At 32.6% G+C, this 25772-nt stretch overlaps 4 protein-coding genes and 1 long non-coding RNA gene across 6 annotated transcripts; 3 read left to right on the top strand and 2 right to left on the bottom strand.

Annotated features, from left to right (window-relative positions):
* Positions 1-2220: 2220 nt before the first annotated feature.
* LOC105795624 (B3 domain-containing protein At1g05920) lies at positions 2221-2952 on the top strand. Its single transcript, XM_012625312.1, has one exon. It carries the CDS (start codon positions 2221-2223, stop codon positions 2950-2952), a length of 732 nt encoding a protein of 243 aa, XP_012480766.1.
* A 4498-nt stretch (positions 2953-7450) lies between these two features.
* On the top strand, positions 7451-8182 carry LOC105795623 (B3 domain-containing protein At1g05920-like). The gene has a single exon (XM_012625311.1). The coding sequence runs from the start codon at positions 7451-7453 to the stop codon at positions 8180-8182; it is 732 nt and encodes a 243-aa protein (XP_012480765.1).
* A 2415-nt stretch (positions 8183-10597) lies between these two features.
* LOC105796797 (uncharacterized) lies at positions 10598-14106 on the top strand. 2 transcript variants are annotated; one of them, XR_001134529.2, is made up of 5 exons: positions 10598-10737; positions 11024-11105; positions 11237-12903; positions 12981-13276; positions 13386-14106. It is a non-coding gene; the product is annotated as an uncharacterized LOC105796797 (long non-coding RNA). The 2 variants fall into 2 exon arrangements; XR_001134528.2 differs by having other exon boundaries at positions 11024-11117.
* A 676-nt stretch (positions 14107-14782) lies between these two features.
* Positions 14783-18474, bottom strand: LOC105796795 (probable protein phosphatase 2C 35). Its single transcript, XM_012626599.2, has 4 exons — positions 16867-18474; positions 16301-16432; positions 15700-15816; positions 14783-15184 (listed from the first exon to the last, which is right to left on the bottom strand). Exons 1-4 carry the CDS (start codon positions 17779-17781, stop codon positions 15173-15175), a joined length of 1176 nt encoding a protein of 391 aa, XP_012482053.1. The 5' UTR covers positions 17782-18474; the 3' UTR covers positions 14783-15172.
* Positions 18475-23624: 5150 nt separating this feature from the next.
* Positions 23625-25050, bottom strand: LOC105796794 (S-adenosylmethionine decarboxylase proenzyme 4). The gene has a single exon (XM_012626597.2). The coding sequence runs from the start codon at positions 24836-24838 to the stop codon at positions 23825-23827; it is 1014 nt and encodes a 337-aa protein (XP_012482051.1). The 5' UTR covers positions 24839-25050; the 3' UTR covers positions 23625-23824.
* Positions 25051-25772: the final 722 nt, after the last annotated feature.

Genomic DNA, 25772 nt, shown 5'->3' with positions numbered 1-25772 from the left:
TGATGATTTAGATTGGATTTCAGCTATGTTAAATTCGCCATTTTGTTAATCCATCATCACAACAAGCATTCAGTTTGCTTAGACACCACCATCACCTGTCGGATACATGAATTACACAAACATGCAGGGTGAAAGCAAATCACAAAATTATATATGCAAATCTCAAGACCATCTTAGCTTAAAATTCATTTCCAGTGGTGCTAAGGCAGCACCATTGTGGTAGCATTGTTGATGAATCCTGGCGGATAAAATGAAACAGCTAAGACAGAAGCCATACCTGTAAGGAACCATATGGCTTCTACAACAACTCTCTATCATCCTATAAATGGATTATGTATCTTAAATTTTATCTGCAATTGATATACATCTCAATGTTGGAATGAATATGGTGATCAAATAAAAGGAGGTAGGGAAAGGAGCTTACCATAACATGAAATCTCACCGATGAAACTTGATACAACTCGATTACAAAATCCAGTTACAATAGTGATTGGAGGTGGTTTACATGACGAAATGGTAGGGAATTTCAAGACCAATGGTTTCGTTAAGTTCATCGAGATGCAAGATTGAATCAAGTGAACCCACAGCTGCATTCTGCAGCATGGTTAAGACACAGGAACACACAGGAAAGGAGCATACCGGTCAGTCTGTCGATGAAAAGCTTACAGCAATGAACTTCTTGCTTCAGTTTAAGTGCTGAAAAGGAATATCACCTAACAGTTTTATAACACATAAACACATACATGAACACCACAAAACAGACAAGCAAGCCAGCAGTCCAAGCCTTTGCACATATGAATAAATATCTAATAGTAAAACACACACAATCCCACCCACCCACACATATATATATTTCCATAAATTAATGTAAAACCTATACTCAAAGCAGCACAGTGAAGTCACACGATACAATGGAAACGAAACAAGAGAATGAATTCAATTGTATATTTGACCTGGAGTGCATATTGGGTACGGATATGATTACTTGTATGCTTAATTTTTCTATGATTTTTATAGAGGATCATAAATCTAAGTGTAGACACAAATAGCTTCAGAAACAAGAACGAAACAAGAACGAAGAGTCTTGATAATATAGCCTGGGATTGACATTTTTACCACTTTGAGAAACAGTTTTCTATTCTTTAGAGTCTGGATATACATTACGTATACAAGGGTGTCTTATTGAGTAAAAATATATAGAGGCATCTTACACAAAGGAGATTGAGAATCAGCTCGATTTAATTTTTGTTTTGAAAACTCTGCCCTTTCCAATAACAAAGCTTACACAACTTTCATGGATATATATATATATATATATATATATAATGATTTGAAAAACATCATTCAAACTTATACATATCAAGAATGATGAAATTCTACTATTTCAAAACTCAAAAGCCATTCCATACCTATACTCATTCATGCAACAAAAGATCAAAGATGGACATGTTTCAGCTATTTACATGATCGCATTTTGTTAAAAGCTTATATTTTCATCATCAAATTCGAAAACTCGTCAAGGATAAACACTTAAAAAGATTCTTTAAAAAACCCGAAGCTATGTCACTAAAAAAAGCCAAAAAGAAAAAGAAAAAAGTCAACGAAAAGATCAACATTTCTAAACAAACCCAGCTTAAAAAGAAAAACCCACATGATCTACTTACAAATTTATTAAGTGCCAAGTATCAGCCTCTGGTTTTCAAGAAATAACCCAAGTGTTGCCGTTTACCACCGCTGGAATTTCTATCATTTACTTGTGTAGAAGATGGCCATTTGAGATAAATTTGATCCAAATCTTTAGGGCTTTTTGTTTGGGTATATATTTGAAAGAAAAATTGTAATGACTAAACCCCCACTTGCAAAAAAAAGAAACCGCAGCCCACCGGGAAAGCCCCTTTGACCAGCATTTAAAGTTCAGATATCAAGAAACAGAACAGAATAATTGCAAACACAAACGTGGGGGATTAGGTCTTTTACACCTTTGCCCATTTTTTGCCGCCTTTCTGCGAGTAAACAACAACTCCATTCAAATGCCCCGCCGGAAAACTATAGTTTAACGGTCATATTTCAAGAACTATTACTTTCATCTCAAGCACCCTTTTCTTATTTATATACATTAGATAGATAGATAGATAGATAGATATTACATTTATCTCAAGAAAGCAGCATTCTCAGTTTCGCAAATACAGAAAATAATTTGTTGTCGGTGAAAACGATAAGATGATGGAGCTCCTCAGCCTTGATGATTTTAAGGATACAAAGATTGATCCCAATTGGGGTCCTTTTGATTACTTGCTGCACGTACTCGATGTTGACCAACAGAAAATGCAGAAAAGCCAGAATGCACCCCCACCACCTCAAACCCTTTGCAAACAAGACCATAAGGGTTTCAAGCTAAGGTCCAAGTTCAACAACAGCGTTGGACTGAAAAGGAAACGCAATCTCAAAGCAGTAGAAGAGGAAGACGATGGCGATGGCGATCGGGTAGCACCAAAACTGAAGCCGAAGAGAAGCAAGAAGCAAGAGAAATCCGTTTGCCCAATCCCACCACCAGACTTGCCTCCCCTATTCAGACAACTTATAGTTGAAGAGATGGGCGGTAGGGGTTTGGTTCTGGTCATACAAAAGACCATCTTTTTCTCCGACATAAACCCTACTGCCAGTCGTTTCTCCATTCCCTTCTCGCAAGTCAAAACTCATGACTTTCTCAACGAAGCAGAGGCTAAAGAGTTAGATGACAAAAACTCCATGCAGGTGTGGTTGTTAGATCCATCCATGAGGGGAACAAGCATTACCTTGAACAAGTGGGTTATGGGATCAAGTTCGCTCTATGTCCTCACTAACACGTGGAACCCTCTTGTGAAGAACAACCAACTCAAGAAAGGCGACATGGTGCAGCTCTGGTCTTTCCGGGTGAATTCCCTGCTGTGCTTCGCACTCGTAAAGCTCTAGCTTCCGATCATATTTGTCACTTTATGCAACATTAGGGTTTTGACTTGTTAGTATTCGTTTTTGTTTTCATTATTGCCAAGCATGTTTGGTGGTTAATAGTTATTGAAATTGCATTTTACTAGCTTTTTTTTTTTCAATATAGTTGAAAATTCATTCAAACTGTATGATATATATTGCTTCTTCTATATATATAGTGTTAAATCCCTTTGAAAGGTAATTAAAGATTCCCCAAAGTTTTATAATCTTGAGAATAATGGACAACCATCCGTAAGTTTTAGAGAATGCTCATTTTGATATTACTTTGCTCAACAAAGTCCAGTAGCTAAGTATTGTTGCAGTCATGATAAGGGTGATTGGGAAGGGCAGAGACATCAATGGCAAAAGATTACATATTCATATCTCCAATGCCTCAAACATTGAGTTTGTGTTGTGTAGCGACAAGCTCTAATGTACTTACAGTCGTTTTTGTTACATCTAAGCTATATCATGTGCCCAAAAAAAATTGTATTTCTCATTAGTGATTTAGTGATATTTGTAAGTAAGGTAAGCAAAATTCGATTTTATTAAAAAAAATTAAAAAATATTTCGAATTTTGAGTTAATCGAATTAAGTTATTTGAATTATTCAAGTCAACTCGAGTAACTCGATTCGAGTTTCGAATGTGAGTCGTGTTGAATTTTACAATTCGAATGATAGATTAGTGTAAATATTCTTTTGGTCCTTGTCAAATATGAAAATATGAAAATCAAAATAAATTTATATTTAAAATATTCAAAATATTCAAAATAAATTTTAAAATAAATTTCAAAATAAATTCAAAATAAATTTCAAATATTCAAAATAAATTTTAAAATTCAAAATATGTATAAAAAATTCAAAATTTATATTTAAAAATTATAGTTTTTTAAATTATAACAATATATATATAAAAGTTAAATTTTAAAAATAATTATGATACTCAAGTATCTTTTGCTTTGAAAACAAGTTCAAATATATATGATTTCAAATTAATGTGCTCTAATATGAAATTAGTTATACTGAAATAATATTTTTATTTGACATGTTTATTTTTTTAATTTAACTTGAATAGTTTCACTCGATTCGACTCAACTCGAATTTCATTTCACTCGATTCGAAAAAAATCAAATTGAGTTAGGATGATAAAATAAGACTTGGGAACTCGATTAACTCGAAATTTTTTCACTTGATTTGATGAAACCTCACCCTATTTGTATCTATATCTATCTATTTTTTCTAATTTTCATATATCTTAACTATTAAAAGTGAATCACCAACACACTCTTTAAAATTTTAAAACTAACCTATCTATACATATGTATTAATCTACTTCAAAATGAATAAATTTAAATATATAATTTTAATTAGTTTATTTAAATTTTAAATTAGTAATTGTTCTCTATTTAAGTGTGTTCATAATTAATTTAATTAAAATAATATAGTTCGTTAACTTATAATTAAGCCATTAAATTCTAAATTTTTAAACTGATAGATTTTTTTTTTAACATTGAATAATTTATGAATAAAATTATTATTTTTATCAAAAATGGGTCCAAAGGCCACTACCTCGAATTAACAAGCATCAGCAAATACAAGTCAATGGATATCGCTCGGATGCTCCATGTTAAAAGGAAAGGTACATCATTTGTTAATAGCAAGTTTACAAAGGCTATCAACCACTCTATTGCTCGAACAAGTGACCTACTCAATCTTAACATCGATGAAAGACTCCAATAATTTGAAGATTTCCTTCAATCGAAAACCAAAGATTGACAAGTCCTCCTTTCGAGACTTCAACCGATTAACTAAACTCGCGCAATCGGTTTCGAACACAGCCCTTGTGACGTTGTTGTTGCGAGTCCACATAATCCCTTCCTTTAAGGCTTCCGCCTCAGCACATTCAATATCCATCTTAAGGTCCAAAAAGATTGTACGGCCCCCTAACACAAAACCATCATGGTCCCTCGCAATAATCCCAATGCCTACAACTGAGTCAAAAACCGCCGCATCAATATTAATCTTAATGGCCTCCGAATCTAGGGGGCCTAGGATTCATCGGTGCATGCGATAGTTTATAGAACCTGAAATCATCCCCAAAGTTCTTGCCCGCTCCCTGATAAAATTGTATTAAATGTATGTATGAAGGAGTATTTTTTTTAAATTTTAATTAGTTTGTTTAATTTTTAAATTAGTAATTATTCTCCATTTAATTAGGTTAATAATTTAATTTAATTTAATTAAAATATAGTTCATTAACTTATAATTAAGCCATTAAATTTTATAGTTTAAAATTATTTCTTTCATAAATTTTGTTATAAAAAAGTTTTTAACATCGAATCAAATAAAACTATACTAAATGTATGTAAGTATGAAGGAATAATTATATAAAATTTAAAAAGACTATTAATGTACCGTACATTATAAGAATTATTACTAAAATAAAAGCTATTAATATTTGTCTTTATAACTTTTCTAATTTGGTTTATAAGGTTTTCGATAAAATGCCAATTTTTAAAGCACATTCGGACTTATGTCTTTCAGGTTGTAGTAGTAGCAATGATGCCAACTAAGTTAAGGATCAATCACTATGATGATTGATTTATTTTAATGGTTAGAGAGGTAGACTTTAAACTTATTGGTAAATGTGTTTAGGTTTAAATTTTATTATTTTATTTTATCTTATTTTCAATATCCATCGCGAATTTTTTTCAAAAATTCATACTAATAATGTGTTATAAAAGAAAAATATCAAAAATAAAATAAAAATTTTAAAGAAAATATTATATTTCATAGATAACTTACAAGCTTCGTTAATGCCCATATTACAAGTATCCCATGCACAAAATAAATGAAGACCTTCATTTATCAAAGTAATCAACAATGAATTGTTACTTATACTTTATTATGAGAGTTATGAACATCATGTAGGTTTTGGTTTTATCTTTCAAGATTGAATTTATCATTTTAAATATTTTTTAAATATTGATTATATTAATAAATAAGAATCTTAATTTTATTAAAATATTTGGTTAATTAAAATTACTTGATAATAAAATTTATCGTAAATATAATAAGAATTATGATTCTATTAAGAGAAACTTTTAGTAAATAATTTACATAATAAATAAAAAAAGTTTAAATTTATATTGAATTATCTTCTATTTAAATTATTATGTTTCCATTAATAAAATATATATTACTTGAGGATTGATCCCTTCTTCATTGTGTCGGGGTATAAAGAGAGGAGGTTCCATGATAGGTAACATTCATATGGCGGGTTTGGTGATTTAAACAGCCTTGTTTTGAACAGAAAAACGGATGCATTGAGGAATAGGTGATGGTGACCTTCCAGAGAAGTAGGTGCCTAGCTTCTTGTGGGACCAGTCGAGGACTGTCCTGAGTGATGATCTCTCGGGTTGATAATATAGCCTTGGATTGACATTATGTATATACATATATACGGGTGCCTTATGGAGTAGAAATATATAGAAGCATCTTACACAAAGAATATTGAAAATCCGCACGATTTAGTTTGGTTTTGAAAATATGCTCTTTTCAATGAAAAGCTTATACAACTTTCATGTATATATATATTTATATATATTTGAAAAACATCACATATCAAGAATGATGAAATTCTACTATTTCAAAACTCAAAAGCCATTCTATACCTATATTCATTCATGCAACAAAAGATCAAAGGTGGACATGTTTCAGCTATTTACATGATCGCATTATGTTAAAAGCTTATATTTTCACCATCAAATTCAAAAATCCATCAAAGATAAACACTTAAAAATATTCTTTAAGCTTTGTCACTAAAAAAACCTCAAAAAGAAAAAGAAAAAGAAAAAATCAACGAAAAGATCAACATTTCTAAACAAACCCAGCTTAAGAAGAAAAACCAACCTGATCGATTTACAAATTTATTAAGTACCAAGTATCAGCCTCTGGATTTCAAGAAATAACCCCAAGTGTTGCCATTTACCAATACCGCTTGATTTTCTATCATTCACTTGTGTAGAAGATTGCCATTTGAGATAAATTTGATCCAAATCTTTAGGGCTTTGTGTTTGGGTATATATTTGAAAGAAAAATTGTAATGACTAAACCCCCACTTGCAAAAAAAAGAAACCGCAGCCCACCGGGAAAGCCCCTTTGACCAGCATTTAACGTTCAGATATCAAGAAACAGAACAGAATAATTGCAAACACAAACGTAGGGGATTAGGTCTTTTACACCTTTGCCCATTTTTTGCCGCCTTTCTGCGAGTAAACAACAACTCCATTCAAATGCCCCGCCGGAAAACTATAGTTTAACGGTCATATTTCAAGAACTATTACTTTCATCTCAAGCACCCTTTTCTTATTTATATACATTAGATAGATAGGTTGATTGATATTACATTTATCTCAAGAAAGCAGCATTCTCAGTTTCAAGCAAATACAGAAAATAATTTGTTGTCGGTGAAAACGATAAGATGATGGAGCTCCTCAGCCTTGATGATTTTAAGGATACAAAGATTGATCCCAATTGGGGTCCTTTTGATTACTTGCTGCACGTACTCGATGTTGACCAACAGAAAATGCAGAAAAGCCAGAATGCACCCCCACCACCTCAAACCCTTTGCAAACAAGACCATAAGGGTTTCAAGCTAAGGTCCAAGTTCAACAACAGCGCTGGACTGAAAAGGAAACGCAATCTCAAAGCAGTAGAAGAGGAAGACGATGGCGATGGCGATCGGGTAGCACCAAAACTGAAGCCGAAGAGAAGCAAGAAGCAAGTGAAATCCGTTTGCCCAATCCCACCACCAGACTTGCCTCCCCTATTCAGACAACTTATAGTTGAAGAGATGGGTGGTAGGGGTTTGGTTCTGGTCATACAAAAGACCATCTTTTTCTCCGACATAAACCCTACTGCCAGTCGTTTCTCCATTCCCTTCTCGCAAGTCAAAACTCATGACTTTCTCAACGAGGCAGAGGCTAAAGAGTTAGATGACAAAAACTCCATGCAGGTGTGGTTGTTAGATCCATCCATGAGGGGAACAAGCATTACCTTGAACAAGTGGGTTATGAGGTCAAGTTCGCTCTATGTCCTCACTAACACGTGGAACCCTCTTGTGAAGAACAACCAACTCAAGAAAGGCGACATGGTGCAGCTCTGGTCTTTCCGGATGAATTCCCTGCTGTGCTTCGCACTCGTAAAGCTCTAGCTTCCGATCATATTTGTCACTTTATACAACATTAGGGTTTTGAATTTTTAGTACTCGTTTTTGTTTTCATTGATTAATAGTCTTTTATTATTGCCAAGCATGTTTGGTGGTTAATAGTTATTGAAATTGCATTTTACTAGCTTTTTTTTTCTCAATATAGTTGAAAATTCAGTCAAACTGTATGATATGTACTGCTTCTTCTATATAGTGTTAAATCCCTTTGAAAATTAAAGATTCCCCAAAGTTTTATAATCTTGAGAATAATGGACAACCATCCATAAGTTTTAGAGAATGCTCATTTTGATATTACTTTGCTCAACAAAGTCTAGTAGCTAAGTACTATTGTTGCAGTCATAAAGGTGATTGGGAAGGGCAGAGACATCAGTGGCAAAAGATTCCATATTCATATCTCCAATGCCTCAAACATCGAGTTTGTGTTGTGTAGCGACAAGCTAATGTACTTACATCCGCTTTTGCGTCCACAAAAGAAATTGTATTTCTCATGAGTGATATCTGTATCTATATCTATGTATTTTTTAAGTCCACAAAAGGATCAGCTAAACACTCGTACGCCAACTTCAAATCATTTCCATTCAAAGCACCGAGAGTCTTTGAGAAACTCCTCTTCGTGATTGATTGGAAACACCAGTTTCCCGACAATATATCCACCGCAATAACCATTAAAACGTTCAAATATCAAATTAGATTTAGTGAAAATAAAAATATCACATTAAAACGAATATTAAAATACAAGAGCCAATCGTGCCTGTATCCCTTTTCTAAAATTACTTTTCTATCACAAATCTTTGACTAATTATATTCACGCGAGGAAGATATTATACACTTAACTTCACTTCAACCTACAACCTTAAAAAATCTTCAATAATATCAGTGTCAATTCAACCAACTACTATCTGTCAAGAAAATATATACACATGGGATAAATCTCAAATATAAATAAGAAATTTAATTTTATGTGATCTACAGATTTAATTTTAATAAATGAATACATAAATGTTTAAGCATGCATGGGTCCCTACTAGAGGTGCTCATGGGCCGGGTCGGGTTCGGGAAAATTCAGCATGGGTCTTAGGCCCAGCCCGAAATATGGGCCTAAATTTTTGCTCAGGCCCGGCCCGGGAAAAAATCCATAAGCCCGGCCCGGCCCATTTATTTAAATAAATACTAAAAAAATATTTTAAAAATTAAAAAAATTTAAAAATGTATTTTAAAAATATTTTAAAATTTAAAAAAGTATTTTAAAAATATTTCAAAATTAAAAAAATTAAAAAATTAAAAAATTAAAAAATAAATATATTTATTATATTCGGGCCAGGCCAGCTCGGGCCAAAAAAGTGGTGCCCGAGGCCCAGCCCTTTTTTAATCGGTCTTATTTTTTTGTCCAAGCCCATATTTCGGGCCTATATTTTTACCCAAATCCTCCCATATTTTGGGCGGGCCATCGGGCCGGGCTGCCCAGACCATGAGCATCTCTAGTCCCTACTAGTAATGAGAATGTATTTCAATCCTACAACAAAAAAAACCTATGTATATTATGTAAACAATGCAAATGTGCAATTTTTATTTTCTTTAATGGGGTTACAATTTTGATGATGTAACTTAAGAATGTGACAAGTAGTACTGTGGTAATTTTTCTTATTATGTGACTTGCTGACATGAAAATTTGATACGTAGAAATTTTTTAGGGTAAAAATTAAATTATAATTTTAAAAGATTAATTTAATTTTTATCAATTTAAAGGATTAAAATATAATTTTATTTTTATTAATTTAAAATTTTAAAAATTTAAAAGTTCTGAATAAAAATTTTATATTTTAGGATTGGAACCTGGCAGCCCTCTAGCTATGCTTACGATGATGTAAGTATTTTGGTTTATTAATATGCTAGCAAACACTAAAAGATAAAAAAAATTTAAATTCTAAAAAATATTGACAAAAATTTAAAGAATTATAAAATAATAAAATATCCAGAAAATGGAAAAAATCTAAAAATTTAAAAATAAATTACAATTTTTTTCTAAAATTTAGTACAAAATTTTAAAATCTTCTAAAGAAATTTTAAAAATTCTAAAATATCTAAAAAGTATAAAAAAGCCCAAAAGATTATTTAAATTTTAAAAATAAATTTAGAAAAAAATCAAAATAATGAAAACATTAATTTTAAAAAATTAATTTATATTTCATTTAAATATTACTCATATCCAATAAAACTAAAATCATAAATAGTTAAATTACATGAGAAATATTTATATTACAGGAATTTGATTAAACTAACCAGGTTTCATTTATCGAATTATAAAAATAAAAAAAATAACTTTATTAAAAAGTAATTATTTTATTTAATAGTAAAAAAATGGATCTCTTCCAATCATAAACTCTATTTAATATACGCTATAAAAGAACACGCGCACAGTCATACACACAAAAAAGGAGTGAGAGACGATGTCGAGATCTGGGATGCTTCAGGTTCTACAACTGCCCCCAAGATCTGTAAACCCATTTCAGTTTCATTCTGCCCTCTGCAATACCCTTCAGGTATTTTGCTTAAAACTTTGAATCTTATGGCTCTCATGTCATCTTTTGATTCTTTCGGTCTTCAAAGTTCAAATCTTTATGTTTAAAAGGAGGAACCCAAAATGCAAAAGAGGAATATTTATGTTGTTTTTTTTGTTAGGGTTTTAATTGCTAACTAGACTACGAATTAATTTTGTTATATTCCAACTATACTATTGGATGAAATCTAGAAGCATGTTACTGGATTAGTTGCAAGTTTTATCTTTTTGTAATGGTTAAAAACTTATGGATTTTGTTTCTATTACAGGGGAATTGAAGCTGTTGATACAGTGATGTCACCGCAGTCGGCTTTTGAGAACTCCGGTCCTGCCGTGGCACATCTCATTATGGTGAGTCCAAGGGTAAGAACCTAAGCAAATCTGTAGCTTTGTTGTTGTTTTTTTTTTTTTTTTAATTTGTTTATAAATTTATTTGTAGCTTTAACTATTGTATTATATATGATTTGTTCTCAATTTCTCAGATTATTTACAATGGCAACCTTGAGACTCTGAAAACAAATAGGGAGACTTATGCACTCTCACAAACCAAATAGAGAAGGTTGTGGCCTAATGTTTGGGAGCATCTTGATAAGCTTGAAGTAAATGGAAAGCAAGTGATTGCATGCAAATATTGTCACAAGTTGTTAATAGGGCCAAGCAAAAGTGGAACCACACTTGAAAAACCATTTGAAAAGATGCTTAGAAAAGAAAAAGAAACAAAATTAAGAAATGATGAAGCTGATATTTTCGGCTCATGCTAATGAATGGGGCTCAATGTTTGGTTAGTAAATGAGTTACCTGGATTTTACTTAAATGATCATTAAGCATCGATATTCATAGATATGGTTGAACAAGAGTCTTTCAAATTTTTTTTGTAAGAATTGGCACCACATGTTTGAGTTCCAATCAAAAGCTATCTTGGTATTTGACATGCATTTGCTTGCCTTTAAGAAAGATATGTATTAGATATATTTTGATTGATTTGCTTGTAACTTGAATATGATAGTTAGGAAGAACTATCATGGAAAGATTGTGTTTTGTTGTTTGATCATTGAGAGCACATTTTATTCATTAGGATTGGAAACAAAAGATGAAAATTGTTAGTCTTCAAAATTTCAGAGCATATCTATGACACAAACTTTAAGTGGAATTGTTAAGAGCTTGATTTTGGAGTGAAATATAGTTGAAGTTTCTCCTTCTCTTTCTTATAGATGTGATGTATGTCTATTAACAAAGTATCTTTCGATTGAAACTCAAACATGGGTTGCAAATTTTTCACAAAATTATTGAAAATTTTTGGTTCAGCCATATCCAATGGATATTGAAACTTAATAATCATTTTCACAAAATCCAAGCGATTCCTTTTCTGATCAAACATTGAGCTTCTTTCATTTGTGGTAGTTGAATATATCAACTTCCTTTCTTGATTTGTATTTTTCTTTCTAGACATCTTTCTCACTGTTTTTTCAAGCGTTCCACTCTTGCTTAACCCTGTTAACTTCTTATGACTCTGGAGATAAACACTAGAGGTGGTATTTGCTCGTAATGTAGCTAGGTTATTTCCCTTCAACTTTAATCGGCAATGGGGTGTTAAACTTCGTCTAACGATGTAAACTCTTAGCCATTCCTGGGCCTGCAAAACAGGTAACTTTTTCACAATCTATACTATATTCCAGTTTTGATCATCCCTACAGGACGTGTTTTTGCTGTATTAGAATTTGACTACCTTTTGCTCGTGTTTAGATCATGGCATTTACTCTTATGTGCTGCATAACACCTAGCTTTTTTCTCTTCTCTATTATAATTGGGGGTGATAAATTAAGGTGGTCTGATCAGTTATCAATACAGTCTCTTGCTAGTCTCCAGAGCAACAAGACTTCCCTATTACCCGTGCTGCGAGGTGGTTCGGGCTCAAGGCAATGTTTCTTGCCATAAGATGGAAATTACATTTTGTTTTTCAATCTTCATGTTTCTTTCTTATATTTTTATACTTCAGATAAATATGATTATGCTTTAGAAAGTTTGGTGCCACAAGGAATGGTTGATGATTTAGCAGATAAACCTACATATTGAAATTGATAATCGGGACATGGTAGTGGATAGTCAACATAAGGAAGTTGCCCAAGCAAAACTCCAAGTTAATCCTGAGGTCTGTAATAATATTGTTGATTTGATTTTGGCTGTTACCTAGTGTTATATTATTCTTATTGGCATCTCTCCTGTCAGGTTGTGGAGTTCGACATGTTGCAAATGTCACGGGTTCTCTAAGGCATCAAAATAAAGTGGAAGCAAACTTGAGTGTTTACATATTCACCAGATTAAGTAGATGGGCCTTCAGTCTCTCCAAGTAATGGGTTAGTCTTGTTGGGCCAAATGATCTCAAGTGAACAAGATGGATCATCTAAGTGTGCTTTGGTCGCTGTTCTTTTGCGCGGCTTGTGACTTAAAGCAGAAGATGATTTCGTGAAAAAAGGTTGTTGCTAGCTGGAGCTGTACTAAGTTAATTGCCACTAGGAATGCAGGTTCGGCCGAACAAGAGCACAATTTGTTTGTCATTTTTTATTAGTATAATTTTTAGAATGCATAAGTAGTTCTAAGTTTTTCTAATCCTTTTTTTCTTTTATTGTGTAGCAATGGAGCACATTTGGTGAGTTTGACTTTGATCGTGCCACGAGGGAGAGAGCTGAAAAACAAGAAAGTTCATGGTAGAGGCTGGATGTTTCGGATTGTAGTGTCAGGTATCTAGGATCAAAGAAACCCAGATGCTAAATGCCTATGCTGTAAAATTACTTTTATGTTCTTCAGACGACAAACAATGAGATCAACCGATGCAGAAGAGCCAGCTTGCCCTTTCAACAATATCAAAGAAACAGTTTCCTAGCCTGTCTGGTGCTGATGGAACCTGGTGTTTTTGTAAAGGCCGCGGATCAAAGCTCGTAATAATTGTGCACAGAACGTTCAATGGATGTCAATAGAAGCTTATAAGCATTGGTGGTCCAGTGAAATATTCAATAAAACTAGAGTTACCAAGATAATTAATGTAAATAATGTAAATTTTAAGAGATAAAGATGAATAGAGTTTAAATCTTTTAGGACTCTTATTTTGTAAGTAGGCACAAATCTCGACAGTTGATGTAACTGAATCTATATTGTTGGTTTGGGAGGGGACCTCAATTATAAATAGAGGCCTTCCCGCTCACTCGTATTCACTCGGTTGTAATCCTAGAGTTGTTTCAGTAAAATTAGAGTTTAAATTTTAAGAGATGAAAATGTAGAGTTTAAATTCCTTAAAACTCTTATCTTATTGATAGACATAAATCTCGATTGTTGGTTTGGGGGAAGCTTAATTTTTTGTTTGTTGTAAACTAAAATTCTGTTATTAGTCCTTATACTTAGCAAAAGTTGTGAACTTAATTCTTTTATTTTTATTTGGTCATTTTAGCTCTTGTATTTTTCAAATTTTAAAATTTCAATTCTCACCAAATAATAATTATTAGATTCATTAAGTAATTTGCTATTTTCAAAATTCGATGCATTATTAATTGTCATTTGTATAAACTTAGAATGATCTAATTGAAGAAATTGAACTAAGTCTACAATTATACGCATGGTAGAAAACTAGTAATTGAATTTAACTAAACAAATTTAACTGTTATTGTTTAGATCAGGACTAATATTTCAAAATTTGAAAAATACAGGGCCTATAATTTACCAATTCAAAAAGTACAATGATTAAATAAACATATAAGCAAAATTTAACCTTTTAAAAATATGAATTTTTGTTGGTTTTAAGCTTTTAATATCAAATAAAATTGTGGAAAATAAAAATACAAAACAAGTTTTTTATTAGTTGTGATTTTATATCGATTCAATTGAAATATAATACAAATGACAATCTAAAATAAATGTATTATTTTCAACCTAGAACATTAACTTGAAGCTTCAATTTTATTGTCAATCAAACCTTCATTTTGTTCTTATATAAGTTATTAATAAATATAATTATTTTGGGATGTAACATGATCTAATAGATTATAAAACCTGTAGGCTTTATCATTATGTAGTTTTTGTATCAATACAATCAGGAAATTTACAGACTACATCGTGGGAAGTTAGCCATATCAATGGTATCATCATCCCTGCCTCACTCACTTATCACCCCAGCACTGCTGGAAACAGTTCACATAGAAAGTACATGTTTTCCTAATCCCCCGACCCCCCGTTTCATCGAGTCGTGATAATCAACTTCAAGCTGGATTTCTCCGCATGTTTGGATTAACAGGTGCAAGATCAGAGCTAAAGTACCTTTCCCTTGACAAATTTCATTGCGTTACATTAGCAAGATGTCCTTGGCGCGCTGAAATCATTCGCCATGAGAATCTTGTATGCCAAAAACGACTTCTGCTTGCTCTTTTCGGCTAACCCATATCCTGATACCAGCCACAACAGAACTGTCGGTTTAGATTCGAACATCTATATTTGAAAAAATATGATGTATCTTTATTCTTCTCTAGACTGATAGCAAGACTCGTGATTATTTAGCATGGGTGCATATTAAATGATGAAGACATCGGTATTAAATATCAACTGATGCATTTTGTGTTTGCTAGTAATGACTCCGAGTCGAAGATTCCTTTTACGACATAGCAGGAAAAAAAGGAAAAAGGAAAAGCTTCAACCCCATGTTTTATCTCCTACCTTTCAAAGACATATTCTCTAATAGGTTTCATTTGAAACAAAAAATCATCAAGAAACAGAGATAATGAGACTACTCCTCACCCAATGGCTGTATGTATGCTGGAACAACTATAAAGAAAATGACACAAGTGGCAAAACAGAGAAACCATGTATAAGGCAAATCAACTAATCTGGTGGCACAGTGAATGAAGAACAGATGGCTCAAATATATATATAAACTCAGAAAACTACAGCTCGAGTGACCAACCGATTCCAAAGGCCTCTGATGCATCAGTGGTGGAACAATGGCAGTGCTTTGATTCATGGAACCGCCAATTTGGCAGGGTCTGGAATGTACTTCACTATCAGTGGTGCCAACACCCGACTGTTCGATCCCAGAGAACATTAGTTAATCACAATGCAATTAATGAAAAAAAGAGCAACCCCCCCCCTTAAATTAACACATATACATCAAGAGATTACACAGAATAATTATAAATTAATCACACTTTTTATAATCCATGACCACAAAAAAGAGTTTTTCCAGATTAGAACTTTCCTAAATTTTTCTATTAGGTAGTATGTACAAATGTACAAGTTATATCAACTGCAAGGCACAATAAGCAATTAAGTCCAAACTTCTGCTCCCTTCTAAATCAAGATATGACTCGTTGTAGTACTTCAACCAGGCTAATTGGACAAATCACTTCGAATTATGTACAAGGCGGTAATTTCTACAGAACAATTTTAAAAGAACTTCACTCACTTCTAAGAAAGATACAGGACCGGAAGACAAAGCCATAAGACAAAAAATGAACTTTAAACATTGAGAACATGAATAACCAGAGAAAGATTTAAATAGCTCATACATTTGATAGGCCTTTGATCTGTACAATTATGATTGTAATATCATCGGTTCGATTTTCAAGCTCCAACCAACGTTTATAGGAGTCTCCAGCAATTGCAGCACAAGCATCGTTGGGATCTTTGTATGCCGCCGCCTGAAATAAGAAAATTATAAATTTGTCAATGAAATGCTCAAATTATGTCTCAAATATCTTTCGAAACCAGCTGGAACCATAGATTGTTACATCTGAGAGAAGCCACTTATAAACGACAATGAGTTAATTTATTGATAATATCAGTAATTGGAGCGGTCAACTAATAGTTCAAAAAGCAAAAGACAGAAAATTCTTTTGAACTTTCCTTTTCAGGTTTACTTATAAAACTCAATAGCGTAAAACAGGTTTACAAACATTGTTTTGCAATAAACATGCATTAAAATCTAATGTATAAGACACTTTAGCGGTGGCCCGCAAATCAAAAGCAAGTATAAGCAAATGGATGATGTATAGATAGATATACCATGGCATTATAAACCAAATGGGAAAAGTAAGGGTAATTTATAGATTCCAAAGATTCACATGTATCGTACCATGTTGACAACAGTTTGGCTTGAGAGAAACTCGAAAACTCCATCACTTGCAACAACAAAGAAAAGATGACTGGGTGTAAACCTAACAATAGAAATCTCAGGAACTGCAATCACACCAATCTTCTCTGCCGTGCTATCTCCTACACTCCTTGTAAATGCAGTCCCAGGATACATTCCGTTCGGAACCCACAACCTCGGAGGATCGCCACCATGACTTTCTTCATCACCCCAATGTTGAATATCTGGGTCTTTAAGGCCTTCCACTTGATCAACACTCAGAACCCTGGCCCCAAAAAGCTTCACCCGATCGTATTCATCTTTCCTAAATGGTGTCTGATCCACGGATAAATCCTCGGCCAAAATTCGATCCCCATCCTTAACAGCGATTACAGCCCTTGAATCACCCACATTAGCAACATAAAGTGTATCCCCAACAACCAGTACAGTTATCGCTGTGGTACCACTTAGAGCATCATCAATCTCACTATCACGTAACTCGGAATTCGTAGCTAAAAATGCTGAATTAAAAGCTTTTAAAGGATCATCCAATAACGTGGGGTCACTGGATAATATTTCTACAAGTTTATCCTTAACAAAGTTTGAACATTGAGCACCATATTGACCATGTCCATCAAATACTCCAAAGAAATGAACATTTGGGTTACCTTGAATTTGTGTTTTGATGCAGAAACTATCTTGGTTTTCCCTATCAGTTGTGTCTGGGTAATAACCATTTTGTGTTAAGCTTGAGTACTGCAAAGTGAAGTTGTGAGAAGGAACATGAACTAACTCCAATGACCTTTGTGTAAGACCGTCTTTGTTTTTATAAGGTCTTATTCCTCTCTGATGATGACCTGAATCCTCATCTGATGTTGATGAATCTCTGCTACAACACTTTCCATTAGCACAACCCATTATTTCAAAACACACACTGACACACACACAAAAGAAAGAAAGAAAGAATAACTCTTTTACTAAAAGTGCAGCTCAAGCGTTTGATAAAAGGCCTGAAAGAAACTAGAACTGAGACGAGTCGAAAGAAGGAGCATTTTTAGGTGAAAATGGACAGATGGGTTTCTCTTGAAGCTGACATTTTAGATTTTTATGGAAATTTGGTTAGAAAACATGCTTTAAAGAGAACAAATCGAAGGGAACTTGGGGGAAAAAAACTCTAAAAAGAGGGGGGGGGAAGGTGATTTTTTTGGGGTCAATGCAAACTGCAAAACAATAGAGTTGGGGTTTTAAGACAAACAGGAAGAATAAACCCTTTAACAAGCAAAAACAAAAAAGTGAAACCCTAAATCAAGGCTAGGGAAAAGAAGAAATCCTTTTTAGGATTTCGGGGATTCCTTCTTCAATTCAAGGCAAAAAGGCCTCTTTCTTGAGAAAAAAGAAAGAAAGAAAGGGATCAGCTGCACAAGAAGGAAATTAAAGGGACTCAAACAAAAATTAGAAAAACGTAAACCCTAAAAGTGAAGGGGGGAATATGGATTTCTTGTGCTTCAAAGCTTACAACTTTAGAAGCAGAGAGAAGATGCAGAAAATCGATGTGCGTGCCGTACGTGCATGGCAGAATTTGGCTTTGCCCCGTCCCCCGGCCAAAGGGAAAAAAGGGTAAACTATAAAATGGTCATCTAACTATTAGCGTTTTTCTGTTTTGGTCATCAAGGTTTAAATTTTTTATTTTAATCACTGAGGTTTTCGAAATTTAATATTTTGATGGCTACTCCTTAAATCAGTGACGTTGGTTTTTATTTTTTAGTATAATAGTAAATTTAGCCCTTCAATATTTATAATATTTATCAATTTAGTCTTAATTTTAAATCATTTAATAAATTTAGTCCTCAACTTTACACATTCTATCAATTTAGTTGTACTTCTTAAAATTTAAAATTTAAAATTAAAATCTTTGGAAAATAAAAATATTTAAAATTTAAAATTTAAAATTAAACTTTCATTCAAAATATTTTTCTATTCCTGTTAACCATACAATTTAGTAATTTTCTTTTACAAAATAAAAATCACTTAAGTATTTTTTTGTTGTCATGAGCATGCTACATGTCAATATTCAACTACAAGATTCACAATAATCACAATAATAACAACAATTTCTAAATAAGAATGCTACAATTCGATCAATATTTAAGAAATTTAAGATTATATAAATACAATCAATCTTAATTTCTTGAAGAATTTGTATTAGTTAACCATTAAAATAATTACCCAATCAAGATGTTAGTAATATCATACAAAATCAATATTCCAAAATTATTCAATAAATAAATAACGGAATCTTGCATAAAGATTCTAAACTATCACAAGAAAATCCACAATTCTAAAATTTCTAAAGATTAATCAATAAAACTAGAAAAGAAGAGAAAGTTATTACCAAATTAGAAGACCCACCTAAAAATATTAAAAGATTGATCACTTTCTCGAAGAAATTCTAGGGTCTTTGAGAGAATAAGATAAATTTGAGAGAAATATGATAATGTTAAAAGAAAATAAAGAAAGGTAAAGTACACCATTAGCCACTTAACTTTGAGTAAAATAACAAACCAACCACTCAACTTTGAAAAGTTACAACTCAGTCACTAAACTTTAGAAAAAATAACAAATCAGTCATTGGTAATCATTTTCCGTTATGTCTATAACGGAAAGTTGACCTGTCATGTTTAATGGTCACCTTGGCTTCCCATGATGGAAACAACCCCAATTAAAGAACCCTAGCTGGGCTCGGCAGTAGAAGAAGAAAAATAAAAGAAATGGAGATACTCTCGCTATGGTCGTTTTGTTCCTCCAAGGTAGATCTACCACCCAGTTCGTTGCTGTCCCTTTGAATCTTTGTGTCCTAAGCGACTCTGTTGAATCTTTGTCCCCTTTTTTTTTCTTTTCTTCTCCTTTTTTTTTTCTTTTTTTTTAACTCTAGTCGTCGTCGTTCATGGCCTTCTCCGGCCAATCATTATCACCAAATGGCTCATCTTTGCCTATTCTAAAATCTCATTTTTCCCAATAGGCCTTCAAAATCCAGAGATTAAAATCTCATATCTTCGAATAAGGCTTTAACAAATCTTCGCCGTCCACCATCGGATCACCACCATATTTTGGCCATAGCTCTTCTTCGACCAACCATGACTCTTGACCGCTTGGATCTTCGAACTGGTGGCCTCCAACCCGTAAAACCCGAAATGGGTGTGGGTTTCTTCTTTTTTTATTCTCTTTCCTTTTTAATTTTTTTTACTTCTCTCTTTTGATGTAGACCAATTTGAAATTCTTGTTCTATTTTAGCTAGTTTGATTCTGGATGCTTACTATTTGGTATTTTTGTTTTTGGTTGGGATTTCACGGTTCTAGAATGTTTAGGGGTTGGGATTTGGTGGTGGTGTCTTGGCAAAGGAGTGACAGTGAGTGATGTTGGTGTGGTGATTAAATGATAGTGGGCTTGTAGAGGTGGCCAATGTCAAAGGTGGTGGTGAGAGAGATGAGAGGGATGAAGAAAAATGGTGAAAAAGCCACATGTTCTCTTTTTGTTTTTGTTGTTTAATGGGAGGTGGCGTGTAAGAGGGATGACAGGAAAATGTCCAACGTGGCAAGTTAACTACCACATCACCTATTCCGTTAGCCTGTAATAAAAAATATTAGCGGGTGACTGTTTTGTTATTTTCCTAAAATTGAGTGACTGTTTTATTATTTTCTCAAAATTGAGTGATTGTTGGTGTAATTTACCCACAAAAAATTAGAAATTTTTAAGGTTTTAGTAGGCGGAGAAACGCTCTTTTATTTTTATATAAAATAATTTATTTTTAAAAGAATTAGGTGCCTCTTTTTCAAATTTTTGTCAAATTAAATTTTTGGTGAAGTAATTGTTTTATGGGGATCATTTTCAATTTTGGTGAAATAAATTATATAAAAATTAAAATATATATCCCACAATTATTCTAGTTTCAAGCATGATTTCTAGAGAAAATAAAAATAATCATGTATCACAAAGTAGTCAAATAAAAGAGATTTAATTGTTAAAAGAAGTAAAAATAAAAATAGAAATATTTTAATTAAATTAAATTTAGTTAGTTATAAAATTATTCTTTTATACAACATAATTCAAATCAGGCTATTTCTAAAGAAATTAATTTGTAATTGTATTATATTTCAATTAATATATACAAATTTAGTTTAAGTTACAAGTATAGCCACAATTACAATTACAAAGAATGCATTCTAATAACTATAATTAGAATTGATTATTATAAAACACGATTGGATTGCTAACAAAAATATTCTTGAACCTAAATCAAAGTGTATTTACAAAGCTCTCACATGGTGAGACATAAACCGGAATAAATAGGGGCAATACTAATAGGAGTTTACCAACCCCCAATCGGACAAAATTTTATAAAACTATAAATTAGTAAATGATCAAATTGCACTTTATCCTAAAAATGATATTTTTTAAATTTAATCTTTTAAAAACTATAAATAAATAAGTTAATACAATGATGAAATTAGATTTCAAATCACATAAAAATACATAATTTCAGCCCCCAAAAAATAATTTTTGGCTTCACCCCTGAGAATAAATATGGATTGATAATCCACACATGATTTACGTAAGGTGAGACTCGATCATGTAGTTTTAAAAATCTTAGAACCTTAACCTTGCCATTAAAACAATGCATTAACTTTGAGATAATTCAATTTTTTTTTCATTTCTTCCTTTTATGTTTTTTTAGGATTTATTTGGTCATATAAAGTAATTGGATGAAAATGTAATTATTAAGGTAATAATTTTACTCTCTTGTAATTGTACGGAACTCTAATTCACTAGATATGTTTGGTGAAAGAATGTAATTACACGTAATTTTCCATATTATTTCAAGAGTGTGATATGTAATTACATAACTACGTATTTATATTCTACAATAAATATTAATTATTATAAAAAATTTATCAATAATACTTTGAGGACAAATACTTTAAACAAATATCAAAACCTAAAATCAAATTATTGTATGCAATATGTTAGTTCAAGTGGGTATGACAACACAATTATTAATAAAATTAATAAAAAAACCATCATATGCAAATTTATTTATTTACTTTAGCAGTTTATATTTCGTAGGCTATCCACATATCCCTCTATAACATTAAATATATACGCATTGTCACCAATGATTAGTCATTGATCAAGTATAAATCATTAGTAATAAAATATTACATAATATAGTTAAAATTAGCAAGAGTGTGCAAATTTCGGCTAAAACAAAATTAACCGAGCAAATCAAATTAGTTTGGTTAATCGATCGGTCACCGAATATAATTCAATCAGAAGTCGATTATTTTTTTTTAAATTTCAATTATTGATTAATTTAATTTGAAATCGGGTAATTAACCGATTAACCAAGATTAATAATAGTATATATTATATATCTATAAAACTATAAATATAAGCCTAATATATTTACATAAGTCCAATATCTATAAGACTAGAGCACACATGTCAAATATTTATTGGACCACATGATGTTATTTAAGTTGAACATTGAAGTCAAACTTAGATGTCAAATGATATATTAACCCTAACTTGATCTTTAACGGGTTTATAAAATGTTCGTAGGGATAAAGTCGGGAATTTTTGTTGAAAGGGGAATCAACTTATGGGCCTTGTTTTTTGTTGGGCCAAACGTATGAAGCAATTCAACTTGTATATCTTTTTCCTTTTTCATTAAGAAAAGAAAAGAAATTGACTAGCTTTTTAAAACGACAAAAGACTATTTCATAATCTTCTTTATAATATGATACGTGGTGATTTGCATGCGAGCTACGTATATAATCATTGTAAAGATTTTTAACGTATATGAAGGGTCTCATGCAGAGTTCACAAATATTAAATCGATAAGACATTATAATTTGTTATGAAGTTGAGTAGAGTCGAATTTGAATATTTTACTTAATTAAACATAAAATGAAATAGATGAGGTATTGGACGAGTGTTCTACTCCAGAAGTAGAGAGAAAGAAGATACTTCAAATATGTTCAAATATGGTCATCTCTAGAGGGTCCTTAGAATTTTATTATATATATAGGAGGATTAATGGGATCAGACTCTGGGCTGAATCCCGGATATTTTTTCTATAATTATATAACGAGATGTAAGAATAAGAGACAAAAGCAAAAATATAAAAGAAAATTTTTCATTTTCATATAAACCATCAAAAAAAAAAACAAGGAAAAAACCATGAGCATACTCCCCACTAAATATATAACATCAAAATTCTTTTAGGCGTGACAAAACTAAGTGGGGTGCATTATCATGGTGATCCCAATTTCCCACATTTCTGATGCTGCCACGTCATCCATCCAAAACCATTACTTTTTTTTTTACTTTTTACCTTTTAGCTTAAGTCAACCCCACATTCATCACCCTTTTCAACCAATCAAATCATCCACATCATCATATTTATATCTTTAAGGTCAAATTCTACTTTTGATCCCTCTACTATACTCAATATTTAAATTTAATCCATGTATTTTAAGTTCACATAATTTAGTTATCTATTTTATTATAATTAATTAATCAAATAACTAACACAATCAACCGTTCCAATGCTTATATGATTTTTTTCTTAAAATTACCTCCTCCATTCAATGAGTTGGAAATGATATTTTAAGAAAAAAATCAACATTAACATTTTGATAAAAATAGTTAATTATGTTAACTATTTGAACTAATTAATGATATTATAAAATTAAAAGATCACATTATGTCAAATTAAAATATAGAGAATAAATCCAAAATTTGAGTATAATTGAGGGACCAAAACCAGAATTTTACCTTTTTTCTTAACCCCTAGATTTTTCATACAAAAAATTCCCCCAACTAAACCTCTCTACTTCACTGGTTTTAACGTTTTATCTACCTTTGTTGTTGTCGTTGTTGTTGATGACGTCTTTTTCTGGTTTTATTTCCGGCGAGCCGCCGTGAACGTTTGGAAGACGACAGTACCGGCGGTGGGGAACTCATCCATAGCGAAACTCCGGCATTTGAGTCCTAATGGTTCCATGGCATGAGCTACCCTGGTCCAAACTTCACGGCGATGGCTCGTCGTTGAAACAGAAACCGTCGCCGGCTTGAAAACTTGAACCGCCTTCTTCAAGGTCTCAACAATGTCGTCTTGGTCATCGTAAACGGACCCAACATACTCGAAGCTAGCGTAACTGAACCCATCTTCAGGTGTGACATGGATCGTGGAGTACCGATCACCGTCGACGCCATTCATGGAGTACCCACAAGGATCAAACACGAAATCGCAAATCAAAGCTCGAGGGTTAATGTTGCCGATCCCAGTCAAGTCGGTCATTTCTTTAGCAGCTGAGTCTCCACCGGTTTTGAAGAATTTCCGAGCCAAGACTCGGTCGAGCTCCGTCATGCAAACTTCGACGGTGAATTCACCGTCGGAGAAATGAGCTCCATTGTCAGAAGCGGAGGAGAAAACATGCCACGAATAGGAAGGGTTCTTGGAAGGCATAACGGAAGCTTTTCGAAAGCAAAGATTGTTGGGGAGATTTTCTTCAATGTAAATAACTTCTTGTTTGAAGTTAATATGAGGGAAAGGCTGTGATTTAGGGAAGATGAAAGTACCTCGGGTGTACCTACACCCGCATATCGTAAGGCCGAGATTTTTGGCCAAGTGAATCAACGGCCGAATCGATTTGAGTAACTGAGTGGTCCCACATGTTTTGATGATGATCTTAGTGGGGTAAACAAACAAACTGGATTCAGACAACACGTAAGCATCGAAGAAATGGTTCCCGACAGCCGAAACGACAGTGCATTGAACGACACGTAACACATTTTCCAGTGATTCAAAATCAAGCAGCCTAAGTCCCATTGTGGTGACCGTTGGATCATTATCGTCCCCAAAGAAATGGAGCTCTAAGCGTTTCTCAAACCCTTCGAAACCTGAAACAGCCATTGCTAAAAAAAAAAAAACCCTCGACCAAATCGAAAAAAAGAACAAGGAAAACCCAAAGTGGAAGTTGGGAAAATGGATCAAAAGGGAGGAAAATAGAGAGAGAGAGGGATGAAGATTGAAGAAGAAGTGGAGAGAGTGGGTTTTATAGGGAAGTTTTTAGAGAGAGAGAGAAGTGGGAAAGGCATGCGGGTGAGGCAACCAAGAATCATGATTGCAGGCATATAATGAAGTGAAATAAGATGATGATGGTGATGATATATACATATATATCTTGTCTAAAATCTTTCTTCTTCTTTTTTTGATACGATATACAAGGCTGTGGCGAAGCAAATTTACTTTCTTTTCTTTTTTTAATTTTAACAGGATTTAAATTAAATTATTAATAATTGATAAGCTTAAATATCCAATTATCCCATTTCTTTTGATATTTTACTACAGCCATTGCAAACTCTCTTTCAATCAGTTCCAATCACTGTTGTTCCATTCATTGATGAGTACAAATGAACACTGTCTTAGCTTCTTCTTTTTCCCTTTTGAGAGTAAAGTAAGCCACTAACTTGTTTAATCAAACAGATATACCATTAGTAGCATCAAGGTATTTTTAAAATGCTTTTTTGGTGATAAAAGAAGAGATTACAAGAACCAAATTACATTAACAAGCCTAACTCTCCAAACGGGAATATTTCAAATATTTGCAATCTTCGGCTTCCAAAGTGAGCCATCTTGGCCAGATTATTTGCTTCCTGGTTCTCTTCTTTGGGTATGTAATAAATATTCCAATGAAGAATTTGAGACCGAATTAAACTCTTCTATAAGACTTTTCTGGACGGTCGTAACCACTTCAAAAATATCAATCTGGATCAACAATTTTTAAAATGCTTTTAAAACCATTTAGAAGTCCAATTTGTGGGATTTTTAGTTTGATTCATACAAT

This window comes from Gossypium raimondii, chromosome 3 (genome assembly GCF_025698545.1).
Source record: "Gossypium raimondii isolate GPD5lz chromosome 3, ASM2569854v1, whole genome shotgun sequence".
In the NCBI taxonomy this organism is placed as follows: Eukaryota; Viridiplantae; Streptophyta; class Magnoliopsida; order Malvales; family Malvaceae; genus Gossypium; species Gossypium raimondii.
The sequence above is the reverse complement of the archived record's forward strand: the minus strand, read 5'-3'. Positions and strand labels throughout refer to the sequence as shown.

Coding starts and splice junctions, on each gene's coding strand:
- LOC105795623 (XM_012625311.1), top strand. CDS start 7,451: ATGATGGAGCTCCTCAGCCTTGATGATTTTAAGGATACAAAGATTGAT.
- LOC105796794 (XM_012626597.2), bottom strand. CDS start 24,838: ATGGCTGTTTCAGGTTTCGAAGGGTTTGAGAAACGCTTAGAGCTCCAT.
- LOC105795624 (XM_012625312.1), top strand. CDS start 2,221: ATGATGGAGCTCCTCAGCCTTGATGATTTTAAGGATACAAAGATTGAT.
- LOC105796795 (XM_012626599.2), bottom strand. CDS start 17,781: ATGGGTTGTGCTAATGGAAAGTGTTGTAGCAGAGATTCATCAACATCA. Junction 16,433..16,866: donor GCCAAACTGTTGTCAACATG/GTACGATACATG, acceptor TTCTTATTTCAG/GCGGCGGCATACAAAGATCC. Junction 15,817..16,300: donor AGATCAAAGGCCTATCAAAT/GTATGAGCTATT, acceptor GGGATCGAACAG/TCGGGTGTTGGCACCACTGA.